The sequence below is a fragment of the Dasypus novemcinctus genome, chromosome 21 (assembly GCF_030445035.2).
Source record: "Dasypus novemcinctus isolate mDasNov1 chromosome 21, mDasNov1.1.hap2, whole genome shotgun sequence".
NCBI classification, from domain to species: domain Eukaryota; kingdom Metazoa; phylum Chordata; class Mammalia; order Cingulata; family Dasypodidae; genus Dasypus; species Dasypus novemcinctus.
Genome location: NC_080693.1, coordinates 25,565,335 through 25,591,680, shown reverse-complemented (window position 1 = coordinate 25,591,680; position 26,346 = coordinate 25,565,335). Strand labels below are relative to the sequence as shown.

Genomic DNA, 26,346 nt, shown 5'->3' with positions numbered 1-26,346 from the left:
CCTGCTTGTCATCTTTCAGGTCTCAGCTCAAACGTTACTCCAGGAGGCCTCCTCCCCTCACCACCCTGTCCAAACCAGTAAGCACACACGCGGCGGTCACTATTTGCTTGACAGCACTCATCGTTACTTGTAAGTATCCACAGCTGCTCCCTGAGGGCAGGGCCCTTGCCTTCCCAGCCTTTAGAACCCCGCCTGGTGCCAAGGAGGGCCAAAATACAAATTGGGAGAAAGAAAAAGAGGAAGAAGGTTCAGAGGCCAGGATTTGAACCCAAGTCTGTTTGGGAACCCACTAAACCCAGTGCCCCCTTAAGCAGCTGGGGAAGCGTCCCTTAGAGCTGTGACGAGTGCACCCCCAACTGCTGAAGCGTGCCCCTGAGGATTTGTGGAATGAGACCGGCCGGGAACTTTCCAAGGTTTTTAAAATTGTATGTATTTCCGCATTTATTTAAATTCTGTAAGGTACAAATATTACTTTTATACTAAAAAATATATATATATATATAAGCAGAATCTAGGGATTCTACCCCTTCTAGGCAAACTCTCCTTAACACCTTAGGAGCAGCATTACCTTCACACCCCTTCCTCAGCTCAGCGTTCTCCCTTCAGCCGACTGTGGAAGACGCCGGCACAGCCTCAAACCAGCTGCTCCTACACAAAACCAAGCTCAGAAAGATGATTGGAGAAAGATCTTCCGTGCTAAAGGAGTGTCTCTCCCCCCAGCAAGGCGTCAGAATCACCTGGGAGATTTCCTAAAATGCAGACCCTTGTAACCCCGCCCTCACCCCAGGGCAGACGGTGGGACTGTGGACAGGATGCTGCACAGAAAACTCTGAAGTCTGGTCCATAGAGAGAGGAGGGTTTAAGGGACACACCTTCCAAGACCTCTGCCCCTATCCTTGGGTCAGTGTAGCTGTGCCCGCCACAGATTTTGCTGTCTCTGAATTGCTTTTTCTGTCCAACGCACAACTTTTGGCAGGGGTGGCTACCAAGGCTGCCCCTTTTGCCCTGCTCAGGACTTACCCACCACAACTCTTAGGGCCCTCCAGCTAGCCTTCCCCACTGGGGCCCCTGAATCAGAGGAAAGGGGTGGTAACATGGCTGGCACCAGCTCTGCAGTGGGAGCCTGTACTCTATATAGCAGCTTCTGAGCAGCTTCAGTTAGGACTTAGGGCCAGGAAAAATGGACAAGAATTCTACCTCCTTTATAATAAGGAACTAGGAAATGGATTATTTGCCTTTTCGCCCTGGCTACCAGGAAGCTCAGAGATCATATTTACCCTCCTAGCTACTACATTTGTTTCTCCTGTTTATGTCTTTGGTATCAAAGTTGTATTTTCCTACCCTTATTATGTTACAAAGCTGCCTCAAATGCCTCCTGTAGAGACGGGGCATAAAGAAAGCCAGCAAATAAACAGTCACACAGCATGTATCAGCAAACCTCTGCAAAGGTCATCTCCAACCAAGCTCTGTCCACAACTCCATGAACACAAGTGCAGCAAGTTTCCAGTATATTTTCCTTCAGAGAATGTTTTCCTTCATGCTGCCCTGATAAGACCAAGACAGCCCAAGGGAGTGATGAGAGCTGGGCTACGTTTGTAGGAACCGGGACAAGTCTCGCCTCCTCTCTCTGGGTCTCAGAGCCTCCAGACCTTCCCAGGCCCATTCTTTGCCCAAACTCTGGACCCTGATTTGCAGGTTCCCTCCTTAAAGCCCTTTCAGGCCCCTCTACAACTCTGGGCTGGTATGAAGTGAGATCTAACTGTACCAGACCCTCCTGTTTCCCCCGCCCTCTCTCCCTCCTCTCGCGAGCCCCAAAAAACCAGGCCACACACTGAGTTTCAAGTATCTATCTCTTCCTTTCGCTCTCTCAAAAGAAAAAATAAATAAATAAATTGCAGAAGGCGGCAGCATATCCAGTCGTCCCCTGGCTCCCGGACCCCCGACCCCGGACCCCCACCCTCCCTCCCACACTCCCCACACCCTAGACCCATCCCTCCCCTTCCCCAAAAAAATCCCAGAAAAAAAAAAAAGCCACAGTTAGACCTTCCACTCATGCAAACCAGCAAAGAAAAAAGGTGGGGGGCGTGTGGAAGGCAGGGGGCCCACAGTGGAATCCCCCCACTTATCCCCCCAAAAACCACCTTTGAGAAGAAAAAAAAAAAAGGAAAAAAAAAAGAGAAATCAAGGGACGTAGGGTGTTATGACGGGGCCAGGGGGGAGCCCAGACCCTGCCTCAGGAGAGAACGGAGGCCTGCAGCCTGCCCCCTTGCAGCGGATGCTCCTTGAGGGGAGCCCCTGACCCCTGGAATGTCTGTGGGAGAAGATGGGGGAGGGCAGGTGGCCCCCAGTGGGTCTGTGTGTGCGGTGGGGGCGGGCAGGGGCCGGGTCCTGGGGAGCAAGGGCTTGGGACCTGGAGCCCAGCTCCCCCCCAGACCCCAGGTTCCGGGTTCAGAAGCCCAGTTCTGGGGTGCAGGGATACATGCAGAGGAGTGTGCCCCCTCCAGTGGGCTGGATCCAGTTAGAAAGGAAATAAATAAGAAGGGCTGGGAGGGAGGCGGGGGTGCGAAGGGCTCGGGCAGTTCAGTCCAGACCAGGGCCCAGGCAATGGTGGCAGGGCGAGTCCAGCCAGGCCGGGCATGAGTCAGAGTCTCTCTCGGGCTGGGACCCAGATGTAGGGGCCTGAGAGGTCCTCGATGACACGCTTCACCTTGTGGTAGATCTCGTCAAAGCTGTCGCCCTCCACGATGGCTGGGGGCAGGGTGGAGCGGGACATGAGGCCCGGGTGCGAGGGGCTGCCCGGCACCCTTCTCTTGGCCTCCAAACCAGGCGCCCATGGAGATGCCCCCACCCAAAGGGGGTAGCTTTGTCTAACCACCGCCCCCCCCCGCGGGGCCACCTCTCTTGAACGAGGACGAAGGCGCCCGCGTGCCAACGGCGGCCGCGCAGCATTCTCACCTGAGAAGCACTCTGTGAATTCCTGCTCCAGCTTGGTGGCTCTGTCGAAGGCTTTGCGGGCTTGCTCCTCTGTGATCCGCTTGTTAATCTCTCTGTGAAGAGGGAGGGAGGCGCAGGCCTGAGGGGGGCCCCACCCTGCCTTCTCTCTCCTCCATCCCGAGATGCTAATGTGCAACCCATATTTTTTTATATGGAGCATGGGCCAAAAAAGTCCCAGTATCCTCTGGGGCCACAGACGACCTAACCCACCCCAGCGGGGTGCAGCCTCTCCAGGGACCTCTGCAGGGATTGAGACTCTAAGTCCCAGAAGCCCCTGCGGCCCTGGCTCCCCCCTCTTGGGTGTGCGCCCCGGGGACCGCTGGGAGCTGTAGTCCTGCCCAAGACAGGTGGGGAAGCCTGGAAGTCCCTGCACCCTCCAATCCCCAAAAAGGGCTGCAGGAGCCACTGTCGGGGCTCTGAGGGGAGAGTTCCAGCAGAGGCCTTCTGAGGCCCAGGCCCCGCGTGTGGGGTGCGGCGGGGAGGGCTGCGGACCATACTCACAGCACGTTCTCCAGGGAGCGGGGGCGGATGAAGATGGCGATAGGGTGCAGGTGGGCCGCCTGCAGCCGCCGCACGGCATTGGCCGAGACGTCGAGGATGCAGTGCTTCCCCTGGGGGCAGGCAGGGCGGCGGCGGGGCCGGCGGGTGGCAGGAAGGACAGGCAGAGGGGCCAGCAGAGGAACGGGTATGGAAAGGTGGGGAAAGGACAGGGGGCCGAAAGGGGAGTGACATGGATATGGAAAGACACGTGGCAGAGGGAACCAGGGCGGAAAGGGGTACGGACAGACAGAGTGAGAGACAGAGAGAAAACGGGAAGGGAACAAGGGACGGGACAAGCCCAGGAGGGAGGACATTGGGTGTGGAACGGAGGAAGGGGTGAGGACGAGGCAGGGGAGCCCAAGGAGGGGGGCAGCGCGGGGGCAAAGGGGTGGCAGCAAGCAGGGGGGTTGGCAGGCAGGAATGGTACAGGTGGGGGGGTCAGCAAAGCAAGAGGAGAAAAGAAGTAGGATAGGGGAGGACGGACAGAGGACAGACAGATGGAAGGAGCAAGGCAAGACAGATGGGACAGGGGAGAGGCAGATGGAGAAAGGAGGGGCCGTGGAGGAAGGCAGCAGCAGGGAAAACGAGGTGGCCGAGAAGTGGGAGAGGGGACCCAGGAAAAGGAGAGGGCAGAGGGGAGTGGGAGAAGTCAGGGGGAGGCACGGACCGAGCCACCAAAGATGAAGACGCAGGAAGAGAGGAGAAATGGGGTGCAGTGGAGGGAAGAGGAGGAGAGAGAGGGGACAGGGGTGGTGGGGAGTTTGGGGTCAGGAAGCGAGAACGAGGCGGGGGGGATGGGGAGGGGAGCAGGTGGTCAGGCAGAGTAGCCCCAGAGAGGAGGTGGTGGAGCGGGTGGGAGTTGAGACCCGGCAGGGAAGAGACAGAGAGAAAGAGAGTTAGAGCTGGGGCGGGCGGCGGGGCGGGGAGAGGGGAGGACGGCACCGGTGCCCGCTGGGCCCTACCTGCTCGGCCACCTCTCGCACAGACTGGACGCTCGTCCCATACAGGTGGCTGTTGTACTGGCCGGCCTCGATGAACTTGTGCGCCTGAATGTCCTTCTCCATTTTCTCCCGGGAAGACACGAAGTGGTAATCCCGGCCATCTATCTCGTACTCCCGCTTGGGCCGCGTCGTATCTGCCAGAAGACAGCCCGCCCCCCCACAGCTCTGACCACCGTCCCTCTGCACGAGAAGCCCCCACATCGCCCGGCCGGTCCTCCGGGGGAAAGAGCGCTGCCGGGGAGGTGGAGGCCAGGGATAGAACCGCCTCTCCCAGCACCCTCTGGGGCCTCCGTGCCTCTGCCTGGGAATGGCCAGGGTGGGACGTGAGGGTGGCTGAGAAGCACCCCTTCTGACAAACCCTGTGTCCTCCTCCTCCTTGATGCCCCCAAGGGGCTCCGTCTATGGCACCTGTGGAAGCAGTGCCTCGCCACCCCCCGCCCCCCAACTCCACCCAAGGCCCAGCACTCACGGGGAACGCAGGATCCAAACTTGTCGGGGAACTCGGAGAGCAGGTCGTCATTGGCACGGTCCTTGGTGGGCCCGAGGATGATGATGGGGCGAGCATAGTGCACTGAGGAGAGAGAGCCCAGCTCAGGCAGGGGGCAGAATCGGCGGGGCGGGGGGCTGCTGCGGGGGAGGCCAGGGCTCACCTTCCATCTGCGTCACCGTCTCGTAGCTCAGCACAGAGTCTTCTCGACCTGGGGGGAGTTAGGGGGTCTGTGAGCAGCTCGGGGCCTGGGACCCTGATCCCCTGTCCCCCCTTCCTGGGGATGTCGAGAGAAGCTCAGGGCTCCTCCAATCCCAGGTCTCCCCAGACTGACCCTACCTACCCTGCGATCCAGAGCTGGAGCCCCAATCCTGGGAAGAAAAAGCAGGCCATGCAGTTGGCTAAAGAGTTCAGCCCCACGAGCCCCCCCACTCTTCCACGCAAGCTCACCCCCTCCTCCACCTACCTTGGCCTTTAACCTTGACCACTCTCGTCGCTCGACCCTGTGGGACCCATGGAGGGATGGGGGAGTAAGGAAACACCCAGCAAGGAGCCCTGAAGCCCCCACCCCTTGGCCCAGCTGGTAACCCCATCTCCCAGCAGCCCCTAGGCGCCTGGGCTCCTAAGGAACCGTCTGCCCCAAAGGCTCATGGGAGTCATGGAGCCTAGGAGGGCCCGGCAGACAGACCCCAGGAGATCAGAGGCAGACCCGTCCCCTCTAGGTTGCCCACCCTGGGGGACCCTGGGGACACCAGGGCCTCACCGCCGTTTGCTGGGGATGAAGCCGATGTCGTCGGTCTCGCTGTCAGAGTGGACCCGCCGTGCCTGCCACCACTCCTCATCGCTGGCATCGATTACGTGCAGCACGTCTCCGAAGTGGAAGCTCAGGGCCTGGCTCAGAAAGCCGCAGTCCTTTGTCTTGTCGTAGTCAAACAGGGCCCTGCAGGGCAAGTGGCCATCGGTCAGGGCCTGGCAGTGGACTCCAGGAAGGACAGGGCCGGGGAGGCTGAGCAGGGAGGGTCCTGGCCACTCTGAACGCCCAGCCCAGGGATTCTGGGTGAAGGGTGTGCAGCAGAGTCCGAGCTGGTGGTGGCCCTCCCACGCCCTCCTCAGAGCCTACGGAAAACCCCAGCTGTGCACAGGAAACAACAGCTCTACGCTAACTTGTAATTGCCACATCTAGCAAATGTCACTCGGTCCACAGTGTCGCTGGGCGGGGATGGGCTGCGAATCTGTGAGAGCTACCACTCCACTCTCTCAGGAAAGCAGTTTGCTATAGGTATGCACTTCACAGTGTCACGGGGTGACCTTGAATCTACTCAAATTAAGAAGAAAACAAACAAAAAGGCATTCATTTTGCAACCTTTGGTTACCCTTATCAGTATCAGATTCCTGGCAATAAATCACAACCCTGGGGTCAGGACAAGAGAGGGAAAAGGTACACAGCAGAGCCACGGGACTAGAAAGGGAAGAGATCTGGGAGACAGAACTGAACAGCCCTAGGGACCAACTGGGTCCCAGCAGGGCAGAGAGGACCAAGCAAGGACCCAGGATGGAGCCAGGTGCCTGGGCAGATGGTGGCACCATTCAACGAGAGGGAAAACACTGAAGGGGAAAGATGGAGAGCAGAGTACACGGGAGGAAGACAACAAGCTCAGTTTGGGACAGGCTGAACGTCAGATGCTTGCGGGATGTCCTAGTAGAGATGTCCAGAAAGTAGATGGCCAGGCCTGCAGGTCTGGACCTGTGCAAAGAGGTCAGACCAGAGCTGATGGCTCTGGGAGACATCTGCAGAGAGGGCAGCAGCGGATGAGGCCATACGAATGGAGAGGATGGCAGAGAGGGAGAAGGGAAGACGGGGTGACGGCAGAACATAAGACAGAATTAAGATACCTGGGGAGCAAGAGAAAGAAGTCCGTGGGGAGGAGGAGCCCCACCAAGAAGCCAAAGCACTGAAGCAGAGGTGGGTGACAGATGCAACAGAGCTGTGGTCCATGTCCCTGGGAGGCCCCAGGGACAGAGGGCAGAGGCCACATTCAAAATAGTGGTCAGCTGGCACCAGGGTCCAGGAGGCCTCCTGCTATGCCAGGTATTAACCTTCTAAGTTGTCAAATGGTGGGACACTCTGGGGTCCTTGGGGAAGTGCCAGGGTGGCCAGGGGCTAAAAAGCAACTGCGATACTGGGGACTATGTCCATTTAAAGTATTTAATGGGTATTAAGAAATGTTCACAGGGAGCAGATGTGGCTTGAGCAGTTGAGCTCCCGCCTCCCAAAGGGGAGGTCCCAGGTTTGGTTCCCAGTGCCCGCTGAAAAAAGGAAAACAAATAACAAGCAAAACAAATGAAACAACCAACTCAGGGAAGCCGATGTGGCTCGGTGGTTGAGAACTGGCTTCCCACATATGAGGTCCCAGGTTCAATCCCTGACCCCAGTACCTCAAAAAAGAAAAAAAAAAGTAAAAAAGAAAATGTTTTAAATGTTCACAGCCTCTGCAGCCGTGCCCAGGTCCAGAGGCCAAACATCAGGCCTGGGCAGACAGGAAGAGCCACTGAGGCAGGGGGCAGGCACAGGGTGAAGAGGACTCCGTGGGGGCGGGAGGGCCGGGCCCGGGGCGTCAGACCTGATGTAGAAACCCCTTTTGGGGTTGCTCCGCAGGGAGGCAGTCCCCGAGCCCAGGCTGCTGTTCATGAGCTGCTCCCGGAGGTCGTGGATCTTGGCCTCGAACCGGCTGTACTCTAAGGAAGGACAGGAGGCTCCTGAGCTCCGCCCTCGGCCCCCCAGCCCCCCCCCCCCCCCGCCCTCGGGGCCCGCTCCCCAGCCCCAGGCTCCCGGGCGGCACCTTCTGGTTTATACTGAGCAATGATGGTGACCGTCTGGCCCGCGTTCTTCAAGGCGATGGCAGCCTGCTCGTGGCTGGCGTTGCGGAGGTCAACCCCGTTGACCTAGGGGGAGCAGGAGGTGTGAGTCGAGCGAAACAAGAAGATGGCCCTTCTCGGGTGCACCACGAGCACCAGGCTTCGGGCGCGCCAGCCCTCACCGAGAGGATCTGGTCCCCCTTCCGCAGCTCCCCACTGAGGTCCGCGGGGCCCCCCGCCAGGATGAAGGAGATGAAGATGCCCTCGCCGTCCTCGCCGCCCACGATGTTGAAGCCCAGGCCGGTGGAGCCCCGGTGGATCACGATTCGCCTCGGTTCTCGGGGAATGTCCTCCTCCCCCAGCAGGTCCTTGGCCACTGGGGAGTAGCGTCGAGGGGACGTGGGGGTCATGGCTGTGGGGTAGTCGGTGCCCAGGTAGCTGCTGTGGCTGATCTCATTGTCCAGGTGCTGGGAATAAGCTGGGCGGGAGACAGGGGAGGAAGGATGAGAGGGAAGTGCCTGGAGGGAGAAGGCACCCGCCACCCACCGTCTCCCTAGGAAACCAGGGAGCCAGCCGCAGAGTTATTCCGCCAGAGATTCTAGGAGGAGGTCAGGGTAACCGGGGCGGGGTCAGGACCTCACAGGTGACATAAGGCTGCCTCCACTAGGGGATGTTGGATTCAAAGGTTGCAGGATACCCCAGGGACACCAAGGATGGTGACGTCAAAGAGAACATTAATACCCCCAGTTTTGGGGCTTCCTTTTGGTGGTGGCTGTACTGCTGAACTCTCTTTTTTTGGTGTTTTCCCCTCTCGGCCATCCATATGTTGAAAAAGAACTAGGTCACGTGGCTGATAGAATTCCCCACATCCTATTAGGGAAATCCGAATAGGGAAATTACAGCTTGCCTCCCAGGGGTGGTTTAATTGGGCCTCTGCACCTGTGCTTCCTATAAACAGGTGGTTTGCACGAGGGGCTTAAGCCGACCCAGTTCGGCATTTTGGGATGAGCGTTTTCCGAGGTGGTGCTGTGCGCTTCCAGTTGTACCACAAGAGGGTTCAATGTCAGGTTGTCTCTTGTTGTCATGATTCATCTGTAAGCTGTTCTCCGTCTAGAAGCAGCCACGGACAGTCACTGCCTGATTCTGATATTTCATTAGAGACTGTGAAAGGGTGACATTCTAACTTTTTTTCCGGGGGGGGGTGTTGTCAGCCATTGATTACTCTGAGGGGATTTGCTGACTCTTTCTCTTTGCCAGTTTTTAGGGTAAACTGGTTCCTTAGCATCCTCCAGAGATACCCGATTATTTTTTGATGTCATCATGATCTTGTGGAATTTAACATATTTAAGGAGTTTTGATCAACTGCAGTTAATATTCGTTTTACACTCAAGTTGTTCCATCTTTGGCCAGTAGGAGCCCCTGCAGCTTGGCCCGGTGTCTTTGACGCACTTCTAGCAGTCTTGGATCTCCTCCTTGCTTTTTAGAATAACAAGACGTTATTCTAAGGACGTTACAAGCTCATCTTGTACATTTCTTGCCCCAGATCTGGAATCAGCCCTTCTTCTAGAGGCTGAAGGTTCCTTTTGGTAGGTTATAGCAATTAAAAATAGTGCCATGTGATTTTAATATGGCTTTACATGTATTATGATTTACTATTTGGTGGGGGCAATCACACCTCATTATTCTTTACCAAAAAGTTCTGGAAGTGGATGTGGCTCAAACAGTTGATCTCCTGCCTCCCACATGGGAGGTTCCGGGTTCAGTTCCCGGTGCCTCCTGAAAAAACAAAATTTAACAACAAGCAAAACAAATGAAAAAAAGAACTCAGGGGAGCCGATGTGGTTCAATGGTTGAGTGCCCGCTTCCCACATACAAGGTCCTGGGTTCATTCCCTGGCCCCTGGTACCTCAAAAAAAAAAACAAAAAAAATAGTTCTTAGCTATTCTCCCAAATGTATTTTTCCAATTGAACTTCAGAATTAACCTGCCAAGTTCCCAGGGGGGAAAAAAACAAACATTAAAATTCTGACTAGAATTACATAAAATGTATAGATTAACTCAGAGATGGTTGAGAGCCTTAGCATATTAAGTTTTTCCATCCAGAAACCTGGTGTGACTCCCCTTCTCTTCCAGTCTTTTTCCAAGTCCTTCAGTAAAGTTTCAGAGCTTTCTTCATATAAATCTTATATATTTCTTCTCAAGTTACTATTTCTAAAAAATTTATAAAATTTGTTTTTACAGTAAAAAGGATTTTTCCCATTACATATTTTTATGCTGGGAAGTTACTATCCCTTGTTATTTATCTTACATATGGCCACATTCTTAACCTTCTGCATTATTTCTAGGCTTTTCAGTTAATTCGCTTGGGTTTTAATCTAGATGGACAATACGATTTATAAAGATTAATTTTGTTTCTCCCTTTCCAAAATGCATTTATTCTTATCTTACTTCACTGCCCAAAACTCGAGAGCAGTGGTTCTCAACCAGGGGATGTTTCGTACTATCTCAAGACAGTTTCAGTTGTTACAATCTGATGGAGTGGATACCCCTGGGCAGCCAGCGGGCAGAGGCCAGGGGTGCTGTTAGACATCCCATAGTGCACAGGACAAAGAATTACTGGGACCAAATGTCAACTGTATCAGGGTTGAGAAATCCTGCTGTAACATTAGTATCGAGCATCCTTGCCTTGTCCCTAACTTAATGGACATACAACTATGGTTTTATCTTTATGAAATGTTTGCTGTAGTTGGTAACTACCCTTCATCTAGCTTACTAAAAATATTTTACTGAAAACAGGTGCTGGATTTCATCAAATGCCTTTCTCACATCTATTTAAGGTCATCTTAAGTAGTTTTTCTCTCTCAATTTTTTAATGTAATTAATCATTTTAACAGGTTTCCTAATACTGAACCGCCTTTGGTTTTCTGCAATAAACCCTGATTGGTGACTATGTTATCCTCTTAGCATGGTGTTGCATTTAGTTTACTACCATGTTTTTTTTTGCTGTTGGTTTTGTTTTTCTTTGTTTTTTTTGCTCGTTGTTGGTTTGTTTTTTCTTTAGGAGGCACCAGGAACTGAACCCAGGACCTACCATGTGGGAGGTGAGTGCTCAACTGCTTGAACCACATCTGTTCCCTGCTTGTTTTGTTTTTGCTTGTTGTCTGTTCGTTGTTTGCTCCTTGCCTGTTTTTTCTTTAGGAGGCACCAGGAACTAAATCCGGGACCTCCTATGTAGGAGGCAGGTACTCAACTGCTTAAGCCACATCGGCTTCCCCTACCATGTTGTTTTAAATTTTTGCATCTCTATTCATAAGCAAAGCCCATCTATGCTTTCCTTCTTTTTTAAAATTTCTTTGTCTTTATTATTTTTTTTAATGTTACATTTAAAAAAATGAGATCCCCATATACTACCCCCCCACCCTACTTCTCCCATTGCTTTCCTTCTTTTACACTATCTTCGTCAACATCTGGACTGGCCTTACAGAAACGAAATGTGAAGCTTTTCATCTTTTCCTGAACTCTGAAAGAGCGTAAGAATTAACTCTTCCTTGAAGGTTTGATAAAATTACTCATAAAACCATCTGGGCCTAGTGCTTCTGGTAGAGACACTAGTTCTCCTATATGACTGCTTTTCCTTCTCTTCTCCAACCACAGGAAACATCAGAGATTGTGGATGCCTCATGGGGAATATGCAAAGAGGAACGGCCAAGGAGTTGTCACGGGACTGGAAGTCGTGGGGGTGACAGGGATAGGTCATGGGGAGCTCTGGGGTGGGGGTTCTCACAGGTTGTGAGGTCTGGGGGAGCGTAGCTGTCACTCAGATAGGCATTGCTGGGCTTGGCCACCTTTAGGTAGACAACATCATACGTGTTCTTCAGGGCTGCCACGGCATCCTCATGCATAACGTCCTCCAGCCCCACACTGTTGACCTGGTGGGAAGGGGAGCAGAGCTCAGACAGAGCCAGACATGGCCCCAAGCACATGCCCTGGGGCCGAGGTGATGACGAAGCCTGAGCCTGCCCAGGGTCAGTGGGTAAGACCCAGGGGCTGGGCTAGAAAAGTGACAGGGGTCCTCACCGCCAGGATCTTGTCCCCAATCTGCAACCTCCCATCCTTGTGGGCGGCCCCCCCCTCGATGATCTTCGTTACGTAGATGCTGTTATCTCCAGGGATGTGCTGGTTTCCTACACCCCCTGCGATGCTGAAGCCAAGACCTGGATGGAGGGGAGGACAGAGATGGGTGCCCAGATACCTGGGAAGCAGACACTGGGGCAGTGGACAGTTGGGACAGGGGTGGGGACAAAGTGGGTTACTACCTTTAGGCCCCTTGATGAGCTTGATCTCCATGACCTTCTCAGCAGGGGGCTTCCGACGCATGACGTAGAGGCGGACAATGGAGCCTGCCTCTTTGAGGGCCTCCACTGCCGCGGAGTGGGTCACCTCCCGCACATCCACTTCATTGACAAACAGGATGCTGTCGTTGACCCTGGGGGCAGCAAGGTGGGTCTGAGCCAGAGCTTCCTCCTGCCCTGGCCCTCCCTGTCAAGGGAATCAGCATCCTACCCCGTCTCCTCTCCCCACCTGAGCCGGCCATCCTGGGCCGCAGCCCCACCAGGAATGATCTTGGTGATGAAAATGGACGGGTCATCGCCAATGTGTGGGTTGTCAGTGCCACCTGCGATGCTGAAGCCCAGACCTGAGTTACCCTAGGCAGAAAGAGAAGAAGATCAGCTCCTCTCACGGCATGCATCCGGCAAGGTGAGTGCGTAGGGGAATGGGCTGGGGAGCTGAGGGCAGAACAGGAAGGGGCAGGGGTAAGGAGCGAGCCACCTAGGACACAAAGGCAGAGGCCAAGGGAACCACAGCTGGGGGAGCCACTCACCCTTTCCAGTGTGATCTCCTCGTATTCCATCTCCCCCTCAGTCCCATTCACCTGCAACTCCAACACGGGCCAGAAACACAACAACAGTGAGATGGACACTCCTACCTGAGAAGCTGCCCTTACCCTGCTGGGGGACCCCGGCCCTCCTCCCTCCCTCCTTTCTTCCTCAATGGCCCCAGCCCCAAAATCTAAACAACTCACATAGCCTGGGGCTTCTAAGGTATCTGTGTTGACAATCACAGGAGGAGAATTGGCCTGTAAGGGAAAAAGGAGATGAAAAGCTGCCTGAGCCTCGGTTCAAGAGGGAGCCTGTAAGCGAGAGTTCCCCCAGCCTGGCTCCCCAGTCAGCCTCTTGGCCAGGCCCCCTCCACCACCCTTAGAGCGCCTCAGGGCCCAGCTCAACCCAGGCTACACACACACACACACACACACACATGCACAGACACACGCATGCCTGGCTCTAACTCTGCCCAGCCGGGGCCGCATGTGGAAGGAGGTGTATGAGAAGCGGGAAGGGTGACAGCCAGACGGAGAGGGGAGCAGCAGATGGTAAAGAGTGGGGGGGGGGGCAGACTTGGGGAGGGGAAAGGGAGCTTCTCACCGGATGTAACACTAAGGGTGTTACATGCCTTATGTGCTACACACATACCCCAGGGCCCAAATCCACAGGGCCCTGTTCCCCCTTCCTACCCCCAAACCTGTCCCTATTCCCCATAATCCCAGATATCTTCCTAACCCCACCCCCTTCACACACATTTGCCCTAAACCCAGGGCCCGGAAAATCCGGGGTTCCCCCAGCTGCAGGTCCCTCCCTCCTCACCCGCCTGTCATTCCACCCCTTCCTCTAGGGACCATGTTGCCTAGCAACGGTATCTAAGACCAGCCAAGGCCTGTGGAGACCCACGTCCAGGAGGCCCTGTCGTCAGGACAACAGGCAGGGGGTGGGCCCCCCGGGTGGGCGCCCCCTCAGGTGGATGAGGCTCCGGAAGGTGAAGGGATCCGCTAGCCCCGCCTCCCCCTCCCCGGGCCCCGCCCCATGAGCCAGGTCCTGAGAAGTCCAAACTGAAGAGGTTTGCGGGTGCAGCGCACCCTGAGTAGCCTCCCTTCCTCCTGCAGCCCCACGCCCCTCACCCTACACAGTGCAAAGGACATCAAGAAAGGGGGAGTGGTGAGAGACTTCCGGGTGCCAGCCTCCTCAACTGCCTCCCCCACTTCGTTCAGCAAAGGGTTAAAGCGGGGCGTGCCCAGGCCCCTGACGTCAGGCGCCTCTCCTCAGCGGGGTCTGTGGACTCCAGAGTGAGACCGGCCTTAGGCTGGTCCAAGGGGCTTCCCCAGTTGCCAGGGTAACCGAAGCCACGTCTCCATGGCAATGGGGGGAGGCTGCCAAGAGCCTCCTTCCGGGTCCCCAACCTATTTCCTCCTCGAACAAATATTTATTTGGAGCCTAGCAGGCGCGAGGCACTCATCACGGATTCCCCAGTCTCCTTCCCGCGGCTCTCACTCCCCCCTAAGGAGTCGCTCCTCGTTCCTACATCTCAGGCCTACACACCACTGACCATTTTCAAGCTCTATAATAGATTCCATACCCATAAATCTGTTAACGTCATACTCGGACCGTTCAGAGCTCAGGTGCTGTCCAACCAATATCCATGTCGAAATCGCACATACATGTCCATCCCCCTTCCTGACCCCTCCTCAGTTCCCAACCCCCCTCCAAACTTACACTAGAACCCCCTTCCCCAGGCCCCACCCTCCATCCACAGCCGCCTCCATCTGGTTCCCATCCCTACCTCCTCCTCATCCCACACTCTCCATCTACACCCGTCCTCCCTTTCCATTTCCATCTTCCAGTCCAGCCTCCGTCTCCATCCCTGGGTCCCTAAGCCCCGCTCAGGCCCCCTATCAATCGCCTGCCTTCAGCCTCCAGCCCAGTTTCTAAGTCCCCAGAGGGATCACCATCCTCCTTCACCCCATCTCCACACCGAGAGTCTACCCCCAAACCGCAATCCTTCCTTCTTTACCCGCTCTCCATCTCCTCGGAAAATTGGGGCTTCTCCTGGCCCCCGGCTCAGGCCTTGTCCTTAGACCTCCACCCCCCAATGCCGGCCTCCAACACTCTCTCCCTTCACTCCCCTCTGCCTCCTGAGCCCTAATCCAACACTCCCCAGCACGGCACTAACTGACACCCTCGCCCCTTCCCCAGGATCAGCGGCCCCTGCACTGCCTCCAGGGCCTCTCTTCCTTCCTCTCAGTCGGCCCAATCAGCTGCCCAGGGCCTCTCACTCTTCTGTTGTCTCCCCAGGACTCTACTTACCACAGAACAGTCTTTCTACCCCCCTCCAACTCCCCTTCTGCCCCTTCCTGCCTCTGCATCCTCAGGCTGAGAAACCTCCCCAGCTTCTCAGTGGAGTGCCAGCAACCTGCCCCTTCCAGGACATCCCACTGCACCCTGGAACTACTCCCTGCGCCCCACCGCGTCCCTCTCCGTCTCACAGCTGACCTGGTACTCTCCATTCCCCCTATCCTGTGTCCCCAAAAGGGTGGAGACTGAGGGAAGAAGATGGGGAGTGGACTGGAGAACGGACCATCTCAGAAACAAGGACTCCCCGGAGCTGGGGAAGGGAAAACAGACTGTGAGCCCAGAGGAGGAGAAAGGGAAACAGGTGGAGGTGGCGAATGATAATGGGGGGATGAGGTGAGAGCCCAAGAGGCTGAGAGGGGGGGGGAGGCCTGGGTGGAGGGGAGGAGGGGAGGAGAGGAGGTAGAGAGGGAAGTGGGTAACTGGGAGACAGGGAGCTGGCTGTCCGAGGGAGAGGACAGATGAGGCCGCAGAGGCCTGAGCTGGAGATCGGGGAGGAGAATGAGAGTGCGTGGGAGGAAGAGGGAGCCAGCATGGAGAGCCAGCCAGCCCGCAGGGGGCGGGCACAGGAGGGGCAGGGGACGGAGGCTGAAACGCCCAGCGAAGCAGAGTCTCAGGCCAGACAGATGGAAAGGGCTGGAGACTGAGGACAGGGAGAGCCAGGCCCAGAGGCCGGGAGGGGAGGCGGGGACAAGGACAAGAGCAAATGAGGGCAGCAGGAGCTCTGAACAGAGCCGGGGGCCCAGAAAGCCTGAAAATAGAGGTGGGGGGGAATGAAGGAACAGAAAGGGTAGGGGACAGCATCCTGGGGGAGGCACACACCTTAACTTATACACACACGCATACACACACCCTGGCTATGGGCCCTGCAACCCCTCCCACTTGCCTGGTCCCTGTTTCTCCTTTGGGGGTTCAAGGTGTTTCCAGCCCCCCAAATGCCCCCTGCGTCAGGCCCCAGATGGCGCCCCCGTTCCAGCCTCCCTCCCCTAAGGCGCTGGCCCTACCGGCCCTTGGGGGCGGCTGCAGCTCCGAGGCTCCGAGGGCGGGCCGCACTGGGGAGGGGGCCGCCAGGGTCTCCTACCTGGAGGGGGGAGAGGTGGGCGTGGCCCACCACCCCATGGACGGCCTCGAGGTGGGACAAGTTCCTCTCCGCCACGTGCACCAGTTCGGGGGCGTTTACCTGGTTGGGGAGGTGGGCCGGGCTGTGCTCCAGAGGGGGCGTGTCTTCATCTTGGTAGCGGTATTTCTGGGGACGGGGACGGAGGCGTCGCTGGGGCCGGCCAGCGCCCCAGGCTCCAGGCCGCCGGCCCAGGCCGCCTCCGCGTCCCCGCCAGTGCAGTGCGGAAGGCCCTGGGGCCTGACCAGCTCCTCCCCCGCCCGCTCCTCCAGCCCATTGGCTCCCCTCTCGCCCTCCCGACAGCCCCCTCTCTCAGGGCCTCAGCACCTCATCTCTCCCCAGTCCCAGCCCCACCCCCCAACTCCCAGTCTTCGCATCCTAGAACCCTGGTCTTCTACCTCGCATACCCCCTCCTCGGCGCATCGGTGCCTTCAGCCTTTTCCCACGTCTTCATCTTCAAGTTCCCCCACCTCTCAGAGCTCCAGCCCCTTGGTCACTCTTACCCCCTTCCTGTCAGTCCCATCCCCAACATCTTTCTTTCCTCATTATCTTAACCCCACTCCCCATCCAACGTCCAGCCTCCCTCCTTCCATACCTCAATTGCTGCTCCTGCTTTGCATCCCTCCGCCCCCCATCCTCACTGCCTCGACCTCACTATTGCAGCCTTTACGCCGAGAGCCATGGGCTTCCTGGCACCCGCACCCTGGCATGCCCCAGGCAGGGACTGCAGCTGTGCCCTTCAGCCTCAGCCCGGCCAGGCCAGGACAAGGCTAAGCTTCCTAGCTCTTTCTCTACTCGCCTCACAGCAAAGGGGCCCCAGGAGTCGAGCCTGAGCCCCACCCCTACAGCGGCCCACAGTTCAGCTAGCTAATCCAGATATGGTGGAAGGGAATGGGGAAAGGAAGGGGGAGGAACAGAGGCAGTGGGGCTCACGAGGGGGCAGGACTGGGTGCCAGGAAAAAGGGCAGAGGCCTGAGCCTCAGACCGAATTCTCAGGTCATCCTCTGGCCCAAGGGGGCAAAAGACTCAACCATGACCCCTGACTCCTGGCCCAGCTAACCACCTGCTATCTCATGGGCCTCCCGGGCTGGCTTAACAGGGGCACCAGCAAATGAGATTAACTGGGGATGAGAGCGAGGAAAGGGGCAGATGGAGACAGCAGTGAAGGGCAGATCCTTCCACATTTGCCTCTGCTCCTCTCAGGAGCCCACCCCCTTGGAAGCAGGCCCTCCCAAATTCCAGGTTCAGCAGACAAGGGGCAAGGGACCATGTGCAGCCTCTTTCAGGGAGCAAAAAAGACAGAACATACACCCCGGTACACATGCAAAAGGCAGAATTTCCCTCCCAAAAGTTTCTGAAAAGCTAAGAATACCCCAACATTTGGAGAGCAACAGTTACAATATCAAACTGGAGGAGGCTTATCAAGGTCAATGCCTGACGCTAGAACATGGTTTGGAAAGTTCTGAGGATGATGGACTAAGGCTAAGGATGTAACTCAAATTTGGCCATACACTAAGGGTGTCACAAGAGAAGTGGGAGGGGAACTACTCCTGCTAAGAACACTCAAATCCAGGATACAGAAACAACTAGAATCATGAAGCACCCCCAAATATTTGAGGAGCCTTAAAGGAGGAATATAGGGGCCCACCAAGGTAGTCTATTCTCTGGGCTATAGTCTTGGAGACTTGGAGAGAGATCCCTGAACTCAAGTCGCAGTGACATGGGCACAAAAAGTAGAGCTGTGAGAAGGGGAGGAAGCAGACAGCCCTGCTCAAAGGCAGCACTGTCTTGGATAATAGAGTTCTATGAACTGAATGAGGATGTTCATTCCCCACCCCAAGAAACTGGTCTTCAGCCTGGAAACTGCTGGAGCTGAATGACAGTACCCCAGAAATGGAGGGGGTGGGGTTCAGGGCTGGGAAAGTGAGAGCTGCTTCCTCTCCTCTCTGATTCACAAGACCCCCCCAATTCCCTGTGTGGTAAGTGAGGCAGGGCCAACCACGGCAGCTCGAAATTTTGGAGTCTGGGGGAGAGGTTGAGCCCTACCACTGTCCATCTTCACCCCACGTCAGAGAAAATTCCTGACTCTGAGCAAGAAAATGTCAGAGCACACCTAAAAGAAAATGGAAGCGTGAAGAGGGACACTTCAATGTTCATTCTAGAGAGGCAATGAAGGTAAACTTTTATCTCGGTGAGACCCCTGACATCTCTCCCTGCCCCACCCCCATGGCGGGGAGGAGTGTCTGGGACTAAGGAAGAGACTCTTCTAGATTGGGAGACAATGTGAGGGAAAGGGGGAACAGGAAAAAAGCACCAAAGTTCCCAGAAGGCGATTGGAAGAGGTTAGGCCTATGTTCAGTCCCTGAAATTTGTTGATGTACATATAATAAGGGGGGAAGGAAAGAAAGAAAACGTCTTTGGGGGTGGGGAACAGTAAATCTGAAACTGCAAACGGGGGGGGGGGGGGAGAGGTGGGGTTCAGTTCAGTGCTCCTCAATGCTGGATTATAGGGCAACTAAAGCAGGGAGGCTGGAATGCAGGGGCCCCCTTTTACCCCAATGGGATTCAGCTGACCCACCACAGCTCAGATGCTATTGGCACCAAGTCTGCACCCCCAATATATTAGGGCATAAAACTAGTAAAATGTCAGCGGGATACAGATGGAGTCGCTGTTGTTCCTTCCCCCTTGGCCCCCTCCTCATGGGAGCCCCAGTTGCACAGGATGATCTGCAACCCAGGCTTGCACCCGCAGAATAGAGGGGTGTGAGTGACAGTGGATGATAATAAGAGGGGCGACCCACTGCGCCTGTCCGCGAGAAGTTGCAACCCAGAGACCCCGCGCCAAGCAGAGGGAAGAGCGATAGCACTTGAAGCTTGCTCCTCGAGATTTGGGGGGGTCCGGAAAGAGGGGAGCGGGGCCGAAGCCCATACCGCGGCACGTACCACGCAGAGACACAAGGAGGCGAATCTGTTCCGAGCCGACATGGAGAAGGGGAAGGGGACTGAGGGGAGGGAGTGGGTGGGATAACAAGGGTCCCGGGGTAGGGGAGGGGGAGGGGCAGAGGGGCGGGGGCTGCGGCGGCCGCGGCGACAGGAGGCTGCGGCCAGAGGGGGGGTGGGGGGGGAGCAGCGCCTGCGCAGTGCGGAAGAGCGTCACGATGGGAGAGAGGGGTGAGGGGAGACCCTCCTTGCCACCAACTTCCCTGGTTCCAGCTGCTTCTCGGTGGACTTCACATCCCAGAGTATACGCCTATTCCAACCCCGCTACGAACAGACACATTCATAAAATGTACCTGTCCATCTCTCTAGTTCTTAAGGACCCCTTATTCCACCTAATTTTTCATCCCCCAAACCACCAGGCCCCTAACCATTCCAAAATCTCACCGGTCCTCTCCTCACTACTGGACTCCCAGGGGATGGGGAAGGAAGCAAGACTTCTCTCTAATTTCCTAGGAACGCTCAAGGGATCTGAACTGCCTCTCTGGCCAGTCCCCACCCCCAGCCTCCCGAAAGACTGTTAACAGGGACAGTATCGGACAGCATCGCCTCGGACTCCAAGACATCTCCCTTTCTAAGCAGCAGAGTTCTCCCCTGCAGTCCACTCTAGTGATAACCAAAACAATGCTTCAAGATTTTAAGGGGGCTCAAATTCATTGACCCCTTAAATCATCACTTTCTAAGTCAAATACCTTTCCCTCAACCCACTGAGAGACCTTGAAACTAGAGTATTACCCTTTGCTCTAACATACACATCCAAAGAAGTCCTCAAATTTGTTTAAAGACGGTGAAATCTTTGAATTAAATGAAATACTCATGATTTTCTCATATACCAGTCCCCAACATCATCTCACTCCCACTTCAGGGAATTCTTCTTTTACCTTAAAAACTTGACACTCCAAATTCAATTACAATCTCTTCAATTTATTCCCAAACCCTTAAATTAAAAGATATTTCCTTATTCTATTTCTTTATCCCCCAAGTTCATAGATTACTCCCTTTTCTGTCTGCCCACCCTACATCTCAACACTTCCTCCATGATTTTGAATTCCTGACTGAAGATGTTCTCAAATATATCTCCCTGATATGCAAGCCTCAAAAAATATTCAGCTAAGATCTGGCCTGCAAATTGCAGCGACCTGCAGATCTTCCATAACACCCCACACCAACTGCCTCGGGTCTCTTCAGAGGCTTCCATGTTCTCCCAAACAACCGAACTTGAAAGCCTCTCTTCCAAATATTCCCCCATTGAACACCAACGTTTCCAGCCCTTCAAGTCCCAGGAGTGGTCTCAAATTTGCTGCCTGGCTCCTCGAAAATGCCCACACATAGCAGAGAGGACGACTTCCCCACAATCTCATCCATGCCCCCTCTTTTCTCGATGATAGGCATCTATTAGATGTGCCCCCAAAATGACCCCCAATGCCCTAGTTTCATATAGGGAATGGAGTCTCAGAGTCACCCAGTGCGGAAGGGGCCAGACTCAAAATTCCTTCTAGAACAGAAAATGTCCTGGTTCTCCACCAGTGGGCGCTATGGCCCATTAGGACCTTCCCCCACTCCCCATTTCCTTTTTCCCTCCATTTTCCGTTTCCCCGTTGCCTGGCAACGCAGCAATCAAGGACTTTTCTGTCGCCTAGCGACCGTCTCCCTGGAACACAGAGCCGCGGTGGGAGGGGTGCTCTGATGAAATCTGAACAGGCCTCCATCTTAGGAAAATTGAGACGTCAGCTCTCTCAGATGCCGGATTCTCCTTCCCAAAGACCCCTACGCCCCCACAGTGACTTAGACATCCAGCCCTTCACACCCTGTATCCCTGGGTGGCGGGAGCCACGCCACGCCCCTCCCCGGCCAGTCCCGCCCCCATTCGGGTCAGGTAACCCAGCCCCGAGGCCCCGCCCCTTTCCGAGGGTTGTTACTCCGCCTCCCTCGCTAGAGTACGCCAGGCCCCGCCCACTTGCCGCCAGGAGACCACACCTCCGTCCACTTCCCGCCCATTCGCTCCTTGGCCTCGCCCACACTGTCCCTCCGCCACGCCTCTGTTGGCCAATGAATGAGGCCGTTGGCCACACTGCCCCGCCCCCGGCCTCTCAGCTTGGCCCAATAAGGACCACCTGGAGGGTTTAACCGCTTCGCCTCCGGGGCTCTGGCCAAATACCCCCGGTCTTTTCCCCACTCTCCCCCCTCCCCCACTCGCTCTGCTCCGCCCTTCGCCACCCTCGCCCGGCCCTCAAGTCAGCCACGCAACTTCAGTCGTCGCCGGTTACCATGGCAACGGCGATAGCAGCGCGGGGAGTAGGGGGGAGGGACGGGGGCGGAGTGGGAGAAAGAGATGCTCAGAGACAGAGATGCCGGCCGAGATAGAGGCACGGAGTTAACCTGAGTGAGAGCTCTAAAGGCAGACTTTGCACAAAGCACGGGGCCTGGCCATCCAACAAAGGTTCCCTGAGTTACTGCGGCAGAGCCTAAATATAGGCGAGGAAAGATGGAGGGCTCTCAGAGCTGGGGAGCTCAACGACCGCAAGCAGCCAGAGCGCTCCTTACCCCACCCAGCATTTGGGGGAGGGGGGGCAGGGGCAGTGTGCCCCCTGCTGGCTCCCTCTAGGCCACCCTCTGTTGCCCTGGATAGAGTTGAACCACCACAACTCCCAACAGCCCCACGGGCAGCAGTCTTCTGGCATTGAGGGAGCTTGTGCTTCGGGGCCTTATGGGAGTTGGAGTCCCCGCCGTCGCGAGGCAGACAAGTTTTCCGGTGGCAAGCCTGGGTCTCCACGCGTCTGTAAGACCCCAAATGCAGGACCCTCTCTGTACAAACCTTCTGCCTCTGGGGATGCCCAACCCTGGGCTCCATCAGAGAAAGAGGAACCTGTAGGGGACTGAATAAGCCTCCATGAGAACAGCTGCCAGTGCAGGCAAGCCCCTCACCCTCACTCGCATGTGTTCCAGTGTTGGACCCACACGTTCCAACAGGTTTCCTGTATCCGCCTGTACACAGGGGACCACAGCCAGAGAACCTATGGCCAAGGGCAGGAGACAGGAGCAGAGGATCCAAAAGACATTAAAGGTTGCTCCAGAGAAACTGAGGCATAAAAATCCACTGAAACTGCCCCGAGGTGGAGGGGAGCAGCCTGGGAGAAAGCCCAAAGCCCAGAGAAAGAGGGACAAGCAAGTAGCCCTGGGAAGGGGCTGCAGGTTCCGGAACCAAAGGTCCTCAACCCCTCTCCATCTGTTCTATCCATGCTCACACGTGCACAAGGCATGTGTACACACATGTGTGAGTTTGTGGCAGGGAACATGTGTGTCCTCAGCTCCCTCCCCTGAGAAGCTGCAGTTCCCACTAAATATAACCCCCTCCCCAGCCTGTGACTCACCCGGACCCCGCCTCCCCCGGCCCCCACTTCCTGTCCCACCCCCCCAGCCCCCAGCTGCCTGCCACCCGCCCAGGCCTCCCTCCACACACCAGGCACCCAGGTTTCCAGTCCCAGAGTCTCCCAGCAAAGACCGAGGTATTCTCCATCCCACCAAGAGCTTGCTTGTGCTCCCATCCAAGATCTACCTGCCCTTCTCAGGCTCCAATCACAGGGACAACCTTAGACCTTAGACGGATTCTGGCTGCTGCCAGCCCTGCCCTCTTCCGACTCCTTTTAACCCCAGTGACCTCCATCCTAAATCCTCAGGGACCCTTAAATCCAGGTGGCTTCCCCCACCTTGATCCCAAGCGTCAGGGATAGCAAGAACATTCCCCTCCATCTGCTCTTCTCCCTTTTTCTCATCCAGGGGTTGATGCAGTGTGGGAGGAGATGGGGAGATCGTGCACCTGCCTGGGCCACCCCCAAGTCTCACACCATCCACCTGGTCCCCTTCCTCAAATTTCCTCTCTCAAAACCTCTCGTCCTCCGCAGGAGCTGGCAACCTCAGCTGCTGCAGCCCTCCACCTCCCATGGGGGTACCCCAAATCCTAACCTCACCTGTCCATTCCCTCAGGTGATCCCGTGCCAGGCCCCAGCCCTCTGGCAACTCCCAACTATCCCCATTCCATATTTTTGAGACCCCAAAATAGCAGTTCCCTCAAATCGAGGGTATACCCCCCCAAACATATTTACCACAAGATGCTTGTTCTATAGCCTGAAGGCCCACCCCTTCCCTGCCAGCTGACACCCCCGGTCAGGCACTCACAACCAATAACCTTCTACCCCCACGCACAGGAACCCCTCGAAATTGGACAAGGCACCTGGAAGCCAGTTTGTCCCCCAGGAGGGGAGAGGACCCACACACACACTTAGCCCACCTTCCAGCATACAAGAGCAGGACTCCCATGTGAGCCAGGCTTCTCCTTAAATAAGTCTCCCTCAAACATGGCTGGTGAACCCCCAAACCACAAGTCCCCCCAAATCATGGAACGCCCTAAAATTTCAATTTCTCTACAGGTACAAAGGCATCACTCCAGGGGGCACCTGTGGCCAAACCCAGCCTTTTCTGAGATGTGAACCCCAAAACTCAATTATGACCCCCAAATACATTTATTTCTGATGCTCTCACTCCAGAGCCCCCAGCCCCATATTGGGGCTGCCGACCCCCCCCACCAAACTCATACCCACACTACCCCCGTTCATAGCACCCCCCCATCACGCTTACCTTGGTTGTCACTATACAGAGACAGTCCATGTTGGGGGGCCTGGCCGCGGCGGCGGGTAAGGGGCTCTGACTTCATCGGAGTTTCCTTCCTCCCCTCCGCAGATTCTCACCCCTCCCCCCTCCGCACCCCACTTTTGCAGGGGGGGCCAGGATGGGGGGAGGGGTGAGAGGGGAAGGAGAGGGTTGGAGAAGGGAAGGGAAGGGGAGCGTGGGAGGGAGGGAAAGGGGGCCCAAAAAGGGGGTCCCCAATGGAGGGGAGGGGGCTTGGGGAGCACACCCCGATTCTCAGGAGGGGCGGGGGCACCGGGGGCTGGCAGCCCCAGGGTTCGGGAGCTGGGGCATGAGATGGGATGGGGGAGGGGAACCGGATTTCAGGGAGCCCCGGGGCAGGGGGGATCTCGCCCAAAGGCCAGGGGCTAAGGGCCGTGGCGGGGGAATGGGGTGGGGGGGGGTTGGAGGCGGCAGCGGCCGAGGGAGCCGTGGAGCCGAGGAGGGAAGGGGAGAGAGGAGGAGAGAGGAAGCAGGGGGAGGGAGGGAGGGAGCGAGGAGCGAGATTGGGGGGGGTGCCTTGGCAGAGTTAACTCCTTGAGTGCTGGCAGGAACCCGGATAATGGGAAGGGAGATAGAAACAGAAGCAGAGGGGCCTGAGGCAAACATGGAGCCTTGGCCAGCCACCAGAGGCGACCGCAGAGACTACGAGGATGGATTTCATTTCTTAGGGAGGAAACACCCATAGTTGGGGCTGGGAACACATACTGGAAGGAGGCCCGTGGCGGGGGGTTGGGGGGTGGGTGGGTGGGGTGAGGGAGGGGCTGGCAGGAGGGAATCCCTGGGGGCCTGATTCTTCCTAGGGGTTCCCAGGAGGAAGCCTGAAAGGTAATTAGGTCCCACACTCTTCCCTGCCTGTAACTGGAGCAGGCAGAGAAAAAGGGGAAGCAAGAGGGAGATGGACTGGAGAGGGCACATTCTCAGGTGCCCCCAAGCCCCTAAGCTACTGACTCAGGATTCTCTCACCTTCAGTTCAATGTTTGAACCCTCCAGCCCTGCCTGATCGCTCAGCAAATCAGACCTCCTTACCTGACTCTCTGAGATGGAGGCCTCATAATAGTCCAGGATGTCTGTCACAGGAACAGAGCTGAATTAGCCCCCCCTGCCCCCCACTCCTGTGCCTCTCCTGTCACCCCTGTCTGGAAGGCAGGAGCTCCTCCAGCCCAGCCGGCTCCAGGGTCCCAACCAGCCCTCAGAGGCCCAGGTCAGCCCTTTCCACTACTGCCCCCCAGAAAATTGGGGCTACTCACCCAGCAAGGCCTGGAAGAGGTCACTGTGCAGCACCGCGAGGAGCGGAGGTGCCCACCGCAGTAGTGGGGGGGCCAGGAGCCAGAGAGCTGACCTGGGGGCTGGCAAGTGAGGGAGGATTTAGGCCAGGGAGAGAAAAGCACAGAGAGAACCATGCGAACCCTTGCCTCAGCTTCCCCACCTTTGCCTTTTCACCCCAGACCCTGAGGAAATATTAAGGACAAGACCTCCACTCCCCTCCCAGACCTCCCCTCTGAAAGACCCCTGTCTTTCACCTCTTGGTTTCTCGGACATCTCTCTCTTCTCCCACTTTAATCTCTCTAATCCCCCCGGATTGGGGTTGAGCTGCCTTCTCTCCACCCAGTTCCAGCTGTTGCGTGGAGTTAGTCTCTGACTGGCCTGCCCCCCTGGTCCATCCTTTCCCCGTTCCGAGGCAACACCACCTTCTCCACATTCCCTGGCCCTTCTCCCTAACGCCAGCCATAACGTAGCTACCTTCCTGAGGGACTGGGGGAGAGGATTTCTCCCCACGGAGGCTCCTGCAGCACAAAAGGAAATGAGGAAGCTGAGCCCAGCTCTCTCCTCCTGAGCCTTTCTCCAATGGGAACTGCAGAAGTGGGGTAATAATTACCTGGGACTTGACCTAGGGCAGGGTCCGCAGAAAGGGAGAGAGAGGGGGGCCTAAATAGTCCTACAGCTCCTTCCTACAGCCTGAGAGGAACCCATCTGCCCAGAGGTCTAGCCTGGACACAATGGGTTCTGGAAGGAGCAGAGGGCAGAGAGAGATGGATGACCAGGAAGGTCTCAGAGCGCTGGGGGGAGGCAGTGAACACGGGGTGGGGGTATCCTCTCTACTGTGAAATTCTAGGTGCTTTGAGAGAGACACCTCCTAGGTCTCAGGAGGATAGGCTTGGGACACACAGCCTAGCTCGAGTCTCCCACCCAACCATTCCCCTCCCTTTGGTTTTGACGGAAAGTGATGGATTCCATTTGGGATCTCAAGGGTCATCCTTCCATGTCTCTGCCTCTGGAGTTCATCTTAGATTTCCATCTTCCAACCTCTCCTAGTTTCTAACGCTAGCTGGGAAGTCCTCCTTTCAGTCTACCCTCCATCCCTTTGGCTGCAGTCTCCTCTCTCCTATCTCATCCTCCCTTCCGAGGAGGGCTAGCCTCTTGTTCCAAC

General features: G+C 56.3%; 1 protein-coding gene across 12 annotated transcripts; it reads right to left on the bottom strand.

The window, feature by feature from the left end:
* Nucleotides 1-1,836: 1,836 nt before the first annotated feature.
* DLG4 (discs large MAGUK scaffold protein 4) lies at nucleotides 1,837-26,346 on the bottom strand. 12 transcript variants are annotated; one of them, XM_058283637.2, is made up of 23 exons: nucleotides 25,795-26,346; nucleotides 25,439-25,702; nucleotides 25,166-25,264; nucleotides 24,945-24,985; nucleotides 16,299-16,364; nucleotides 12,961-13,014; nucleotides 12,760-12,810; nucleotides 12,459-12,583; nucleotides 12,194-12,363; nucleotides 11,955-12,091; nucleotides 11,662-11,806; nucleotides 8,061-8,356; nucleotides 7,863-7,965; nucleotides 7,644-7,758; nucleotides 5,786-5,962; nucleotides 5,489-5,525; nucleotides 5,366-5,393; nucleotides 5,186-5,233; nucleotides 5,005-5,106; nucleotides 4,497-4,669; nucleotides 3,496-3,605; nucleotides 2,956-3,047; nucleotides 1,837-2,748 (listed from the first exon to the last, which is right to left on the bottom strand). In XM_058283637.2, the coding sequence occupies exons 2-23, from the start codon at nucleotides 25,455-25,457 to the stop codon at nucleotides 2,642-2,644; spliced, it is 2,295 nt and encodes a 764-aa protein (XP_058139620.1). In that variant the 5' UTR covers nucleotides 25,458-25,702; nucleotides 25,795-26,346; the 3' UTR covers nucleotides 1,837-2,641. The 12 variants fall into 12 exon arrangements, with proteins under 12 accessions (XP_058139620.1, XP_058139629.1, XP_058139624.1 ...); XM_058283646.1 differs by lacking the exons at nucleotides 24,945-24,985; nucleotides 25,166-25,264; nucleotides 25,439-25,702; nucleotides 25,795-26,346 and adding an exon at nucleotides 23,868-24,389; XM_058283641.2 differs by lacking the exons at nucleotides 24,945-24,985; nucleotides 25,166-25,264; nucleotides 25,439-25,702; nucleotides 25,795-26,346 and adding an exon at nucleotides 23,868-23,988 and having other exon boundaries at nucleotides 12,760-12,819; nucleotides 16,200-16,364.

What these genes read in the sequence shown, in the direction of transcription:
- DLG4 (XM_058283637.2), bottom strand. An exon ending in CTCCAGCTCTGGATCGCAGG is followed by an intron (nt 5,234 to 5,365) that starts GTAGGTAGGGTC and finishes AACTCCCCCCAG; the next exon opens with GTCGAGAAGACTCTGTGCTG. An exon ending in ATTCACAGAGTGCTTCTCAG is followed by an intron (nt 2,749 to 2,955) that starts GTGAGAATGCTG and finishes CCCTGCCCCCAG; the next exon opens with CCATCGTGGAGGGCGACAGC.